The 16,321-nt window shown below is 40.4% G+C and overlaps 1 protein-coding gene across 14 annotated transcripts in view; it reads left to right on the forward strand.

Moving 5' to 3' along the window:
- casz1 (castor zinc finger 1) overlaps window positions 1–16,321 on the forward strand; it is a 242,887-nt gene that overhangs the window by 166,511 nt on the left and 60,055 nt on the right. For 3 of the 14 annotated variants that reach the window (XM_015337173.2, XM_015337179.2, XM_015337180.2), the window contains exon 1: window positions 9,003–9,363. The exons of 7 other annotated variants lie outside the window; for them this stretch is intronic. In XM_015337173.2, coding sequence (XP_015192659.2) covers window positions 9,210–9,363 — 154 coding nt within the window. In that variant the 5' untranslated portion in view covers window positions 9,003–9,209. Of the gene's footprint in view, window positions 1–9,001; window positions 9,364–16,321 lie in introns of those variants that run through there. 4 more of the 14 variants (XM_069184056.1, XM_015337177.2, XM_015337176.2 and 1 more) reach the window with 2 other exon arrangements.

The following is a 16,321-nucleotide window of genomic DNA, read 5'->3' on the forward strand; positions in this document are numbered from 1 at the left end:
TTCTCCTTAAAATGCTCCAGAATACTTCCTAAAACATATTTGCACCAAGACAGTCCCAAAAAGAATTTCGAGGTTTGTTATAGTCTTACACAAAGTGTTAATTTTCATATTCCTTTTGTTTAATTTTATAATAATTGTAATCTTTTATGCACAGTGTTTTTCATGAGACATGAATCTGAATCCATTTAACGATAAACATAATATCTGCATAAACAGATATTGGTGATTGGTGTCTTTTTTTAATTAATTAAAGTCTGAAACTATCACCCAAGATTCTCAAGATCAACCCCCAATACTCCCAATGATTTTCCACCATGACAAACCAGAAGCAGAAGCCAGCACCTCATGACCAGAGAATCGCACAGAATCACTTTCTAGAGCACCTGTTTGTGTCGGTGAACGCCAACACCATAGCCTTGGCCTCAAACAGAGGCCAAAAAACTACATGGAGAGTTCTGACTTCTTTATTGCTCTCTGATAGTTGCAAACCATATTCTTTTACTTATGTTCTCATGCTTGTTAACTGAAAATGGTCGCTAGTGAAGATTTAGACACCCCTATCAAAAGCCTTCCTACACTAACAGGTGTAGTGATTTTGTGGAAGAAGATGGATTAATACTGCCTTCTCATCTGCTCTGAGTGTGAGGGGCTCATTGTACCACTATCCTGGGGGCACTTGGAAACTGTGTGTAAATGTTTTTTTTACACACAGTTTAAAGCACCAGAACCCCCCCCCAGTTGTTGTCAATTCGAAACCTAAGTAGAAGTTCACAAATATTTCCTTTATCTGTTAGTTATCGTCAGGGGCACTGAAATATCAAGATACAGTAACAGCCCATCAGACTTATTTGGATATATAACTGCTACAATGAGTTTCAAGTCGGAACTCATCTTGGAATAGATCTGAATCAGATCGGTTCATAGTAACAACCATCAAAGGTGTGAATTATCAGCGATTGATTAAAAAAATCTTAAACCAGCTGAGTTTGATTTGCTGGATCTTTAAAGTAGTCTCACTTGATAGACCATAGTAAAACATCAGATTTTGTTACTGTGTAGGTAGGGTTTTGTGCATTTTTTTTCTAAACTTGCTGCAAAATCTTTTCGATGACACAGACACATGATATGCAGAATCTGTAGTGTGCAAGTTCAGTGATTTTTGCTAAATGCCAAAATAGTGCCGTGCAGATTCTTAGAAGAACAATCTTACAAGAAAAATACTCTCCCCAGCCTGGAGGTGTAAGTTTGTGGGAGTTTGCTGGAGATGAAAGATGTTTTGCACTGAAAAATGATCGTTCTGGGAAAAATACGTTAAACTAGAAGGAAATTTCTCAAAAAATATTTTTTAAGCAAGGTCTTGTGAATTATGAACTGTACTCGGTACTTCTTGTTCAATTAAAACCACTTTCTTAAATATTTTCATGAGTCCACACTTACAATCACCCTTAGTTCTTATTAATTTTCATCTGTATATCACTACTGAACTTCATTATAGCTTATGCCTGTCTTCACCGTTTCCCCCTGAACCAGCAGTTAAAACCTCACATCTTTAATTAGATGAAAGCTCTTTAAAAGACATTCGGGTGTAGCACCGACTTAGGTTGCTAAATCATTCTCTGGACTTAAAGCACAAGATTTTATACTGCTACACTTGCACCTTCTCGTTTTTTTTAACACGATGATGTCAGTTTCTCTGATGCTGTATACTCTATGCTTTCAAAACTTGAAAAGATGTTTTTTCTGAAGCAGCAGAGAAATATTTGTTATAGACACAGTACGAACTTGCTGTCCACACTGTTGCCCTGAGCTCTTACTTGGGTGGCATGTGTGCTCCAGGTTTATTTCAAGACTGAAATGCGATTGTTTTAATACCTTAATCCAGTTGTCCTTGGCATTCAGCATCTTGAGGAACCAGTCCAGTAAATTCACTGCCATGTCATTAAACTACCTAACTTGTCCTTTTCCAGCACATTATCTCTGTGTTGTTATGTAAGTACCTTTGAGAGAAAAAGGTATTTATATTTCCTGGACGTTTGCTACCAGCTTATGATGAGCTTTTACTTAATTAAGTCTCTAAGTCTATTAAGTGCTTTTTATGCACACATCACAAATGTCAAGTAAATATAAAAATATTTTAAAAATTAAAAAAATTGGTTTAAAGTCAGCATAACAACTATGCTATAGTACAGCTTCACCTTTCAAAATAAGCAAATATGCTTATTTATGCTTAAATAAACTCTACAGTGGTGTTTTCACGGGGGTTTTAATATAGGATTCCCTCTGAATAATATTCAGACTTGTTGTAAATGTGTGATACAGGAAATTAGCAACCCCCCATGCAGTGAAAGACTACACCAATAGTCCCAGCGTTGTTTCTCATGAGAGGAGGAGTAAACCCTAAAAGTAAAAAAGGAAGAAAAGCATTGAAAAACAAATGTAGATAACATTGAAATCGTTACTCATGTATTAGATTTCACGTATTCTGAGTGTGGGTGTGTATATCTGCAGTAAAAGTTCACACACTCATTGGAAATAGCAGGGAAGTGGCGGTACCCATTATTTTGTAAAGGGCAAAATATTTAGCCCGTGACAGTGTACATGGCACATACATCCAAAATTTATTCCTTTAATTTAAATGGAAGCTCTCCCCCCTCTTCAAAACACCCATTGAGTTTTAATTATAGTCACTGAACTGTATTCGTTTAGACTGGATTCTAATCTGTTAGGGCCTAGCTGTCAGATTCTAGCCTGGGACACCAGCAGAGTGATGGCTGCCCAGTTTGGAGATAGGCCCCTGGGGATAGTTAACCCTCACATTTCCCCTGCTTGTCCCAGATGCCACATCCCATTGTTTCATAGAAAGGTGGTGGGGAGGGGCTTGATATTAATCCTTGCTGATAGATTCCGAGATATTTCATTTCAGAACGAGCTTCTCATTAAGTGCTTGCCTTCGTCAGTGGGCTTCCGCATTAGGTTCAAGTAGAGGAAGTTATACAAGTGCATTAGGGAGCTGGCGAGAGACTATTTTCCTCAGTCTTCAGAGTTTTATATATCTAATGTACTTTCTAGGGAATTGAAAACAGGGGTCAGTGATTATACGTTTTAATAATTAACTCGTGTCCGGCCTAATTGTGCTTCTTAAGGCCTTTGACAAGGGCTTGATGGTTTATAGCTGGCCTGGGCTGGCGTAGGTATGCTGGAGGGGTGTACAAGAATTAGTGTCTAGCCTCGTGTTTGTGTGTGGAGCTCCAGCTGGGTGTGTTGTTATTCTATATTCTCTTTTTTTTTTAAAAAAAAGAGAGTAAAAAACGTGCTTAGTGTAACTCAGAAAGTGCTATGAATGCGTGACCTTTTCTCTTGTGTTGCCTGTTTGGTGTGAATTTTACCTTTTTTTGTCCTCCGCCCCCTCCACATAAGCCCCCTCGCCACATTCACAGAAAGCTGGGTGGGTGAGAGAGAAGTAAAATGCTTAAAAACCTTTCTAAACCGTTCTAGGAAACAACCTACAACTGCTCCCAACATCTCAATTTTGGAAAATCTGACCTTTTTCATCACTGGCCAATTTGCACAACTACTTAACACGACACCTTTAAAAATGAACAGCTCGTGCGGGTGCTTAACGTCGTGTGAAAGCAGGAGTCCCGTGCAGTAATCTCACTTGAGAAATCACACGAGATGCTCTTGTCGTCAGTGTTTTCTTGAACAATCATTGTGTGATTTCCTGATTTCACATGTCACGCTCTGCCTTGAGTACAGTAACACTTCGCTGAGGTGTAGTAGCTGGAGCAGCCTTTTCCTCGCCGCGCGGCTCATCTTGAGGTTGAAAGCTGCCAGCCCTTTCTCCTCTGTGCATCACAACAGTAAACAGCCAGCAGCTCAGAGGCTTGTGAGAACAACGAGATGGAAGGGATTGCACCCTGTTGCTTCTCATATGTGTGGGGATCCCCACTTCGTCACCTTCACCCCAGAGCCCAGGAACAGAGTAGCCCCCACAGTTCAGCTCGCTGAACTTGAATTACTGTTTAAACGAATCGACAGCCACTTGAGCAGGAAGCTCTCTTTTACAGCCATTTCTGTGTAAACTCATCTCAGAGTTGGGGGAACTAGTGTAATGGAACCTGGTGTTCTGTGTGGGGATGGTTAGTGTGGGACACCGACTTGTCCTTTTTTAATAGGGGTTGGCGATGAACATGCTGATGAGAAAAAAAGGGAAAAAACTTCAACTTGCCATGTTGCACATGAGGGTGAAAGACAGAGAATTGTTACAACTTCATATTACCCTTTTAGTAGTCAGTGATTCTGGCACTTACAGTACAGTACAAAAACTTTCCGTTTTAGTCTGTAATGGAAGGTAATTTAATAACTGACAAATCAGAACTCGCATTAAATTTTTTGAAAGGCGTACTTTTGTTGTTATTTGGTGTTTCACTCATCTGGTGCATTAAATGGTGACAGATTAGTTGTTTTGTTGCTGTGGAAGGAACAAATTCATTCTTTTACAACACCTGTATTCTGAGAATTGACAACAGATTATGCTGCCAGTTAGGTTCAGTGTAGGGTTACGAAAGAGTATCACAATTACTGTCATTGAACTGATGGATAAAATGGTCCCGTATTGTTAAAAAAAAACAACTTTGCCACAACAGGGCTGAGCTGTTTTCATGCAGTTGGTTGCTCGGTTCTCCTAGTAGCCTGGAAACGAGCTTTCCTGACAGACACACCCACGCACAAATAAACATAAAAACCTCATTTGTTAGCCTCTCGTTTCAGCAAAGTCGAAGCGCTGAAAATTGCTAAAGAAAAGTTATGCTTTGTCAAACGATGACATGTGTAGCAAAGATGGAGCTCTCATAGAGCATTTATTAAACCATTCAGCACATTGTCACAGTAAGAAACAGGAGGCGCTCAGAAATCAGATTACCCTTCATTGCGCTTCCCCATGTTTTGCAGTAAATAATTAGACTTACAGAGAAACAGAAATTAAGCCCCTGCAAATTAATTTTGATCTTCTCAAGCTAATTAGTTGTAGCTTTTAAGAAAGTATTGTGCAACCTTCAGTTGGTTGTGCAACTGTTGTTCATCAGAGGGACTGAAGGCCTTTTAAAAAGGTAGTCGAAGACATGCGGCTCAGTTCCTGTAGGAAAGCTGTTGCTGTTCGTGATCTCCTAAAATCACAAAAGGAGCATTTGTTTCCAGCGCTTCTCTCTAGATTAGCCCAAAAGTCTGCCGGCCGGTGGTCAGTATTCCTGGGACTGTTCTGTACCGAGTGGGCACTCAGGTCCAGGCTGTGAGGTGCCGGATCGAATAGCTTCTAAACGGGCGCCACCCCTGGTCAGTGTCCCCCTCTGCGTCCGGTAGGGAGATGGCTCGTGTGGACTCCAGGTGCAGGAGCAGAGATGGGGTCACCCGTGGCCCCGGCAGCCCCGCCAGCTGACCACAGCCATCAGGCTGGCCTCCCTGGGTCCCTCCTGGTTTCCCGCTTTCCTTCACCTTGAAATGGGGAACCTTGAAAGGGACTCTCATGAAGGGATGCAAAGTTTTTTTTTTCGCGAGAAAAAAAAAAGAAAGAAAATGCCAGTGCCTGTTAATACATGAACAGTTTCAATATGCTGATGTTTTCTTTTGCACACTGTTTCCTAAATTGCCTTTGACTGTGTGCATTGGTAATGAAACTTTATGTCCTTGCAGGAAGGACAGCTAGTCCATTCCAGTTAAGTCCGGTACCATCTCCTCTTTCTGGCTTTTGCAAGACTTTTTTTATGCCCTGCCTTATGAATAAATGAAGCCTGTAAAGCAATTTTTTTTCCATATTTGTGTAAATTGCTTTAAAAGCATTTTATCATGTCATAAAAAAGCACAATTGATCTGCAGAGCCTAACCCATTGGACAGCTGTGTGTTTTGTTAATGGCCACTTTGCTCCGGGCGGCTTATTAAAAAATTTATACATAAATGCTAAAATTGCATAAATTATTTAAATCCAAAGTAAGCATTTTCTTTTTTTTTTTTGAGGTGGGGGTGTGTGTGTGTTTGGGTGCATTTACTATAGTACTTGAAGACGTACACTGCGTCGCACAGGAGCCCAGATGCACGAACACAGAGGCGCAAAAAAAAGTATATATTTTTTGATGACTTCGTCTCAGCAACCACGGAATGTCACCCGTATCCCGGCTGATTGTACTTTCGAGTTTTATGATGTTTTTTCATTGATTTGTTTCCTCGCTGCAGCTGCCGACCTCTATTGAGGGACGAACGTAATCAGCGCTGACGCAAATTAGATGGTTATTCGTTTCGAAAATTGACAGAAAAACAATAAAAAAGATGAAATGCTCCCAAATCAATAGATATAATGAAATTCAAATAATCCGAGAGATGAGGTCTCCATGGCAACTGATAATGTGGAAAAGAAAACAATTTAATAAAGGACAGACACGCTTTGAAAACAGATTGGGGGGGGGCGTTGAGGGGGGTGAGTAAAGGAGAGAGAGGGGAGAGCAGGCAGGTTGGAGGGCCAGGGATGGGAGAGTGTGTGTGTGTGTGCGGTGGGGGGGCGGTGTCAGTGGTGTTGTAGTGGTTGGTTGGTTGGTTGGATGTTTCTCCTGTGAAGGATCTGTGTCTGTCCCAAGGACGCTGGAATAATTAGAAAAGCTTTCAGGCCAGAAAGTGCAGATTCAGGTTTTAATACACAAAATTATTTCAGGGGCAGTGAATCGGAAAACCATTTGTTGGTGACCTTCCTGACGGCCCCCCTGCCAGTGCAGGGCAAGATGGAGGTGGATGGGATGGCTCAGCAGCCTGAGTTATGGCGTATTTGTGTTTTTATAGTGGCGAAGGGAATGGAGTTGGACTGGAGAGGTGTGTGTGGCGGTGGGAGGGGGGGGGAGTCAGGGAGAGATGGGGGGTGGAGAAGAGGAGTCTGTGTGGCTAAAGGCTTGACTGCCAGCAGCTGGAACAGGAAGGAACTAGGGAACAGAAAGGAGAGAGAAGACGAGGGAGGGGTGTGTAGTTTGGGGGGGGGGAAGCCCGGCTGTATTTACAGATCAGCAGCTTGAAATCCGTTCGGACAGGCGCTGTGGGTTCTAGCGCACTGACAGGGGAGGACGGGGGCAAGGCAGGCTTGTTGTACTCTAAAAAGAATTGACCGAAATCAAAACAGGAAATCCTCTTTATTTTATTATTTTGAAAGCTGAAACAAGAGGCGCTTGCTGCAGTAAAAAGGAGGAATTTGGGGGCTCTGCTCTGTGCTGTATCCCGGTCCACAGTCATGCCTTCAGATGGGCAGGTGTCAGGTGGAGGAGAAAGACTGCATGGTTAAATGTGCATGCCACAAGCACATTTTTAGTTATTTTTATTGTTATTCAGGCATATAGCTCTTTTATCCAGTTTGGTTTATGTTGCACTAAAAAAAATCCAGAAATCCGATACAGATGCTTCTGGGTTTTATGACAGGAACTGGACACTTGGAGTATTTTACTGCCATTGATTTTGAAGGGTCTAGTAACAGCAAATACCTCCCAGAAATAGCACATTTCTCTCAAATTGTTCACAGAAATTGACTCTGTGTATTTATTCAGTTTTACAGACTTCTGCTTCATAATTGCTCTCACATTTCGCCTGCATTTGGTTAAAAAATACCTTTCACCATATGAGTGGATATCAGTGCTACTCAGGTTAAGTTTGCTTTATCTTTTTGAATTATGATGACAGTGAAGGTGACAATTAATCGGTTGGTCGTGCTTCTTCGCTTTTATAGGAATATCTTGTTCTTGTGAATCAGAAAGCATATTGCAGAAGAGTGCTCCTTATCATTCTACAAGGAATCAGTTAATTAAGCCTATACGGAAGATTTTGGTCCTAGGTAAATATTGATAGCTGTAGGAGTTTGATATTCGGATGACAGATGTCATTCCTTAAATTTAATACTTTAACAGCTTGATTATAGGCTATAAAAACTTCCCTAATAGGATGTGTTGTTCAGTTTCATAAGAGTTTGGCTTTGTCTCTTTGGCTCGGTGAGCCGGTGCTGCACGTACTGTAACACTAACCAGAAGAACAAACACACTGCCTAGGAGTTTATTGTACAAGCTAGCAACCCAATTGTAAAAAGTCTTCATTTCAGTTCCGGTTGCTGATGAATGCAGTAAAGCCTAATAAATGAGGGATTTAAATCCTTGAATCTTTGTGTCTCCTCCTTTTCCATATTCCAGGAATTGCAGCCAGCTGGAATTTCCTTATTTAGTTATCATGCAGCAGTGCAGAGTTTTAACACTTGACAGGCACCAAGTGACCTGGCAGCTGTCCTGTGGTCTTACAGACCTCAAAGAGTTAAATGGCTCTGTTCTGTCTTGCTTCAGCGTTTCTGATATCACCTCTAGTATCAGCTACTTAAATACAGAAATGTTCTTCTGAATTCCCTGTGAATATCTTAATATTTACACACCACAAAGCGTGTAATAGAGACACCTTTTCTCTGTATTTATCCTGTTTTTTCCATTTAAGGTTCTGTGTATAAAAATATTTCTGTGTTTTTCTGCAGTAGGGGATTTTTGAAAAAGTATTTTTTAAGTTCTTCAGCATTGTCCCAAGTTCTAATCTGTGTTACGGTACAGCACTCTGCATGCAAATAGACTTCACACAGTTCCTAACCAGAGCCCTGCCATTTGAAAGCTGCAGCTGAACCTGAAATTCAAGCATCCTTAAGCCACCTGAAGTTCTAGTGAGATTCAAACAGTGAAGACCTTAGAAAAGTTCCTCTTTTGTTTAGAACTGTTTTGTTGTGTTTAACGTTTTGCACACACAAAAAAAAAATCACTGAATAAGGTCAATGAGGAAAAAAAACAACGAATTTCATCCGGTTTCTTACAGTCTGCACATGTCAGAAGTGTCAGCAGCGCAATTAGTGTGGCGGGGTGTCTCCTTTCCGAGCTCACGCAGTCTGCTTTCCAGCAGGCAGCGGCGGTGCTACAAACCTAGCGAGGTTTAGGCTGTGACACTCCGTAACACAATCCTTTTCCACTGCCGCAATAACGCCTTCACGCACTCTCTGGCAGGCAGGCGTGCGGAGGTATTGTGACACTCTGGCAGGCTCAAGTTTGGTGTGACAACTTAAAGTGTGGGGTAAGTGGCCCCCTTCCTTGGGCTGTTTTTCCACACTAGCTATTGAGAGCAGAGGGTGGTGAAGGACCCCTACTGGTAAAGTAGGTAAACATGTATGGCTCTGACATCTGTGCTGAGAAAAAGAGTTAGCGGAGCACAGACAAGGGAGCCACACAGAGAGAGGGGGAAAATGCCTTGTTTCGTGGAGAGAATTGCACCACAATTGCAGGGAGAAGTGAGACAAAGCAATCTGGACTGTCTCGTTCAAGGTAAGACAGCTCTGAACGCCAGGCACAGTGGGGAATTGAGTTCATTACGTAATTAACACATTATGTAGCTGTGAGAGTTTCTTCTCTGTGCAAAGTGGAGGTGGTTCTGTGTGTGTGTGTGTCTGTGTTGGGGGGGTGGATTGGGGGTGTTAGGGTGTGATGTCATGAAGTTTTTTTCTTTCTTGGTGGGGGATTAATTTAATAACTGTACTTTACTGAAATGCCAATACCATATAATAATACCACAACCAGTAATAATAATAATCATTTTCTGCAGTTCAATTAACTTTTACTGGAGAAGCAATTAAAGAAACAATGCAATCAAAATGATTTATAGTATTATTATTATATTTTTCTTGTTTATCACCGAAAAACTAGGGGGAGGGGGGAAGGAGCCAAGTTAAACATCCTGTCATTGAATTTCATTGTTACTTTTTCTGTCTTATTAACAATGAACCAATTCAATAGGCATTCACAAGGCTGTTAGCATGAAAAGCAGAGCTAAGTCATTGTTGTGCAATTCCAAAAGATAGAAATTGTACTAGCTACTTTAAATGGTATTTAAACAGTTATAGAAATAATTACAATGGTTTTAAAGGCATTGCTGAATCAGAAGTACAGTGTATCAGTCATGTGTTGACATTTTTATACTGATTCATTTCATATTCCAGGAATTCAGGTGATACTAAGTGTGGTTCATGTCCTGAAATTAGCATATTATTCAACAGTCTTAGAGACTGTTAAACTGGGATGATTTTATCCATAGGCTTCAAAGTGGACTGAAGTCGGTTTTGGGAAGGATAATACACTTTGTGTTTCTCAAGTTTTCCCCTTTTTTAAAGTAGAAATTTGTAACTAACCCCTTATCCCCTCACACACAAACACACACTCCAAGTCTAGCTTCTCGATTTGTCCCGATTGCCACAGTCTGGGCTGTGATATCAGAAGCGCTTTTAGGAGCCTCCAGTAATCTAGTTAGAAAGTTTTCTGCTATCGGTCTATGTTGTTTGTTTTATGGCAGTTTAGGCCCTGTGCATGAAAGGTAAAGTCAGAATTGAGTTTAGCTTCTGTTTCCTTGGTGACCTGACATTGTTTCTTGAAGGGACTTCTTGGCTTGCTTGTAATGTATTAGTGCGTGTGTGTGGTGTGTATGTGTGTGTTTTTTGCTAACCAGATAGTTTTTTTCTGTTTTCACTCTGACCCAGTGCGAGATTGATGACTGAATTGTAGAGTTACATGTTAACAGTAACGGCTGATTTATAGAGATACTTAGGGTGAGTGAGGCCGCTCAGACATTGTGAGTATAGAAAGATACAGGCCTTTTAAGTTGATGCAGAAAACAGCTTTTTTCTAAAGTAATAATTCTGATTGCAGAGGCAGAAAGGGGGCCGAACTTGTAATCTAAACCAGAGGTGTGTCTGACCCTGGTGTTATATACAGCGAGTGTACATTGTGTTGGCTTTGTCTGAAGTATTGTTTATTTGCTTCAGTACGATTTCCTTTGAAGAATGAGCTTAATGGAAAATGGGACACATTGCAGTTCCTCATTGGAATCCAGTGACTTTATTTTTAAATTCTTGTTAATACTGGATGCGCAGCTCTTTAGTGCTCTTCACTGGCTGAACACTAAGGCTCACACAGTATTACAGAAAAATGCAACAAGTGTGTTTTTTGGCAGACGCTGTTTGTGCATTCTGTACAGAAACGACATGTGCCGTTGTGATGACTGCTTTCTCGATCTGGCTTGGTTCTCCCACAAACAAATGTAAAAAGAATACTCAGCTACATTCAGATACAGTTTTAAAGATTCATGTGTTCTGAATGCGATCCACTTTGTTTTTTTCCCTATGAGCTTTAGAATAAAGAATAGTGCCTCCCTAAGAGCAGAATTGCTTTCATTTTTCCTAACCACCTTTTAGACTGAGTGAAATGTTTCTCTAGTCCGCTGAGGGACGACTTTATTTCTTACTAGGGATTTAACACTCACTCAGCCCCATCATAAATACAGATTCCCTTAGCAGTGGAGCAGTCATAATTCATTTTCTAACTCTATGGCTAAACTGATATAGCAGAGGAGGGTTTATTTATTTTTCTATTTTTTGGGGGGGGTTTCTTAACTCAAACCTGGGGTAGATTCTAGGAAACAAGAAACAGACATTTTTCTGCCAACTAGACCTTGCATATTATTAGCAGTAGCATCATCGTCATCGTCATCATCGTCGTTGTCATCGTCCAGTAACAAAATGAATGTATTTGAAATGGGACATGTGTTAGCCTCCTATCTCTAATTGGTGCTGGTGTATTTAAACCAGCTCTGAGTGGATCATAAGAGCAGCCAGCTGGGTGGATCTTCAGAAACACATGCACTGCACAGATTTCCAAAGTCTTCCGTTTGGTAGAGCCACAGTTTTTAACATTTCAGACACAGTCCAGCCCTGTAGACATCACAGTATCCATAGAAAGCTTGAAATCAATGGAGACCTGTTACCTTTTGGTATAAATGCAGGCCAGGCTTTTCTGTGTATTCTATGTTTCTGTTAATTTCTCTGCTGCAAGCAATTCCACTGTTCCCAGTGCCCCCACCCCCAGCTCCCACCAAGCCTGATCAGTTGTATTCCTTGAACAAAACCCATTTGAATATCCTCACCTTTCGGATAATTTTATTTATATTTGTCAGCCAAAGATTCCATAAAGATAAAACAAGAAGACGCATTGTGTTTGCACTGTTGATGAGCATTCATGTTATTTATTTTTAAAAGAAGTCAACTGAAAAAAACTCTTTAGTCATAGCAAATTTCTGTTTTATTTTTAGTTTAGTCCAAAACATTTTGTCATTATGTGAATTTACAACCTTCCAATTTAGAATTGAATCTGTAGCAGAATCATAAAATGAGTGGAGAGAAAAAAAAAACATTTGTTTCTCTTGTTATGGATTTAAAAAGTATTTTTTTTAATATATTTTTTAATAAATTTAAAAATTATTGCAAATGGGTGCTTTTGAGTCAGTCTCTTCTCCTACCTTCTCACGAGGAATCAAAATAAAGCAGGCTGAGGAGCTGGGAGAGGGAGTGAACAATTTCTCAACTGGCTTGTGATTTTCAGAATTGTTATGCCTCATACTGTAGTTTCTCACACATTTGTAGTGCACTGTGCTCAGAAGGCAGTTCCTGTCCAGATACCACTAATATGTGCTGTGTCATTCGGAAGGCCTACTGGCAGATGATGTGCCTAGAAAGTTCAACACCCATCCAAGGGTATATATTGTCTTCCAAAGGTTCACTTTATCTTTTTGCAGGTACCGTACCTTAATTGAGAATCATGTTTTTGATACGTTTCTACTTGATACGTTTCTATAAGGCTGGTTACTGGCACCCACTCGGAAATGTTCGGCCTGTTTTTGTTGAAGATTTTGTCAGGGATCGCTAGCGCTTTACATTCAACGGCTGTGTCTCAGGTGAAATATTGGCACATACCGTACTGTATGTATCACAGCATTGAGACTTGCTGGGTTTTTGGATAAGCTCACACCCTGCAGCCTGAGACTCATTCAATAGCCAGATTAAAGCAAAATCTTTTTTTCGGTGTGTTAGTTTTGTTATTGCACTTGGTTTCGAAGAATATATCACAAACTGATCTAGAAAATGCTTTAGAACTGTGGCTCATGAAATCCTCTTTACTTTGGAGACTAAAAAGTCTTTGGACACTGGAAAATTGCACAAAACATTCTTTTTGTCTATCCCAATATTTAACAATTGTTGGATGAAATGGGAATTTCCTGCTTGTTGTTTTTGTCAGTGTAAATGACTGGGACAGCCTGACACCCAGAGTGTTCACTGCGCTTGAAATCCTGTGAAGTTTAATTTTCAGGTTTAATTTCTTTTTGTTTTGCTTGTTTAAAAGGACTGCTTCAGAAAATTAAAGTCACTGTTGGGCACCCACAGATAGCCTGATATGTGCTTGCATATTAATCTGTTTGATCTTTCTATCCGATCTTTTCCAATTTTCACACCTGGATCTCACTGGAGAGTGCAGAATGAAACCGTTCTTGAAACAAGACATTTCGGAAAATGTGCTGAAACGAAAGGTGTCGCCTTTGATGAAGGTACCAGTTATAAAACAGAACGTTATTCTGATAAATGATGCTATAAAACATAATTGTGCAGGGTTTTTTATTGCAAAACCTCAGACTGCTGAGTGGCAAAAATAACGACAGATTCTTATTCTGTTTGACGTGATGCCCTTTTCCTTAAGTGCTGATTTACATGAACCACGTTTTTAACACAACTTAACAAATACCTGTTTTAGAAGCATGCAAATCCTGCCTTGAGTGTAAGAAATTCCTACTGTAAAATGAGGTGTGACAGTGTGTACAAGACATAATTTCCACAGATACTTATAAATGCTTGTTATTACCTGTATTTTAGAAGACGGTCACCCTGGCAGAGAGATTTAGATAGAGAGATTTAGAGCAGGATGAGGCTATGAGCTCGTCACTGCCAAAGGCAATCCCAGCACACAGGATTGATGTCTGCAGAACACTGGCATCCTTACTTTTCTTTGGCATCAGCTGGGCACGGGACTAATTTGATAAAGCAGCACGGACTAGTGCCACCACAGCTGGCATGTTGTCAACTGCGTCACAGAGCCTGGCGAAAGACTGTCGCTGTACCGATCTGTGGCATTAAAGAATAACCCCACGTCTCACCCCACCACCACCACCAAAAAAAAAAAACAACAAGTGTTGTTGGTGAGGTAATTACTAGTTCTATAAAGAGCCAGTGGAGAATCATGAAGCAGCTTCTGGAAAGGAGTAGCACACAGATAATGAAGGGGTAGCACTGTTATTCTGACAGTGTTAATCTGAAAGCACCCTGGAGAAGGATGCCCATGTTATTTACTCTGCCTGAGAAGCCGTCAGCCAGCACAACAATATCGTTTACCCACGTACAGTAACTGCTACCTTTTCCTGATCGTGAGACATTCATTAAAGGTTGCTTTCAAGCCTTTGTAATGCAAGTAGCTGTGGGAACGGTTTTCATCGCCTGTGCTCGTCTCGAAGGGAACGACAGAAAGTTTTGCGTTTGCTTTTCTTCTTTTTACTTCGAGTGCTGTTCAAGCATTGCAGTGTGCAGGCACGCAGTATGAATATGCAAAGCACCATATGGCAAGAAGCACGCTGGGACTAGGTGTGTCCAAAAGGTAGAATTATGCCAATACATTATTCTTCTCTCAAATTACCATTATGATGACCAGCCATGGTTCACGATGCCCTGAATCAGCTCCTTACGTTTTGTAAAATAGCAGGTTAAGAAATTGCGGTCGCATGGAGCAGCAAAGTATAGAGCTTTCTAGCTGTGATTATATTTTTAGATTTCAGATGGTTCCCCGGTACAACTGTGATTAAAAGTGAAATTTCTGACACATTAGGATGCACACGGGAAGTAACCTTCTCCAAAGCGTTCATTATTAGATGCATGACAGACCTGAATATTTATAAAATATGCTTAAATAATTAATAACAGCAATCTGCTACAGTAATTCATCAGATTTGCACTTCAACCGAGTATCCGTTTTCACTTTAAAAAAAAGGGAGGAAGAAGAAGAATATTAATGTTTCTGAAATTTAAAATGGGCCCTCTGTATTTTTCAAGCTGAGATAAAGGGAGAATTGTATTAAAACTACATCATTCAATCAGTAACTGCTTTTTGTAATTAAAAATACCAGCTTCAGAATTGTTTGTTGCCAGCTGAAGAACCCAATATAATAATAATAATAATAATGACATGTTCTATAGTGCCTTTAAAAGTAGCTTCTCAAAGCACTTAACAGAAAAATAAAGTTAAGGAGAAGAGCACAGTTGAAATTAGCACAATTCAAAGAGGTGTTTGAAGTGCAATTGTAGCTGAATGGGGCAGACACAGAGCTGATGAAGTAAAAGCCTTCCTGAAGAAGAAGGTTTAGAGTCTAGATTTGAAAGCACTCGGTGGGAAAGTGTCCCCCTGATATCCTAGGGGTTGATTTCTGGGGCACAAGCCCTGTCCCCCATAGTATGTACACGAGCTATGTAGACGGGGTATAAACAGAAGACCAGAGTCTGATAAAATGAAAGCAGTCATGAAATAACATTTTCTCACATTTCATTGTGAAAAGGTTTAATTTCTACACAGTTATGAAAACCTATGTATTATGTCAGTCAAAGATCATTCAGTGCTGGTTCACAGGTTCTGTTTTGTGGTCATACCAATAGCCTGCACTGTAACTGAGTCAGCAAGCCTTGCTTCCTTTCAGATTTCTTTGTACAGAAGAAAAAAGATGGCACACCTTGAGGTTAATTTCAGCTTCAAGGTTTGTTGTACAAGGCAGAGCAGCTAGACTCTTTCTCAGATCTCTTTTTTCACAGTACATTTGTTTTTCAAAAAACATTATGCAAAAACGTACACTCAACTTTTGAAACAAAAATAATTCAAAAGAAGTAGAAAACAAGTCTTGTTTTTTCATTAAGTACAGCAAAAAAAATATGAAAACAGCAAGTTTTCTTAAAAAAATCACAATGAAGTAGTGGTTTGGGTTCTGGTCTGCTAATTGGGGGAGGATCTGAACTGGAGGATCACAGGTTCAAATCCTAGCTGAGACAAAGCTGCTGTACCCTTTACGCAGAATGCACTAGCAGCTGCAAACATGGGTCCCAAAACATATACAGTATGTTAAAAACAAAAAAAAAGGATAAAATTTGGATTATTGGATAAAAACGGGGAGGAAAGGTATCTTAAAGAATCATAAATAATGTAATGTTGTTTGCAGGAGATTAGCCATGCTAGAAATGATATCTTTCCTATCCTCCTGACTGCGGTTCAGAAGGCGGCGGTGCTCCAGGGCTCTCACACTCGGCTTGAATGCACTCTGTCGCCCCACACACTGCTCCACCGCATCGGTGCAGCAGAGGTTTTGCCAGGAAGG

Source organism: Lepisosteus oculatus, chromosome 25 (genome assembly GCF_040954835.1).
Source record: "Lepisosteus oculatus isolate fLepOcu1 chromosome 25, fLepOcu1.hap2, whole genome shotgun sequence".
Lineage (NCBI taxonomy): Eukaryota > Metazoa > Chordata > Actinopteri > Semionotiformes > Lepisosteidae > Lepisosteus > Lepisosteus oculatus.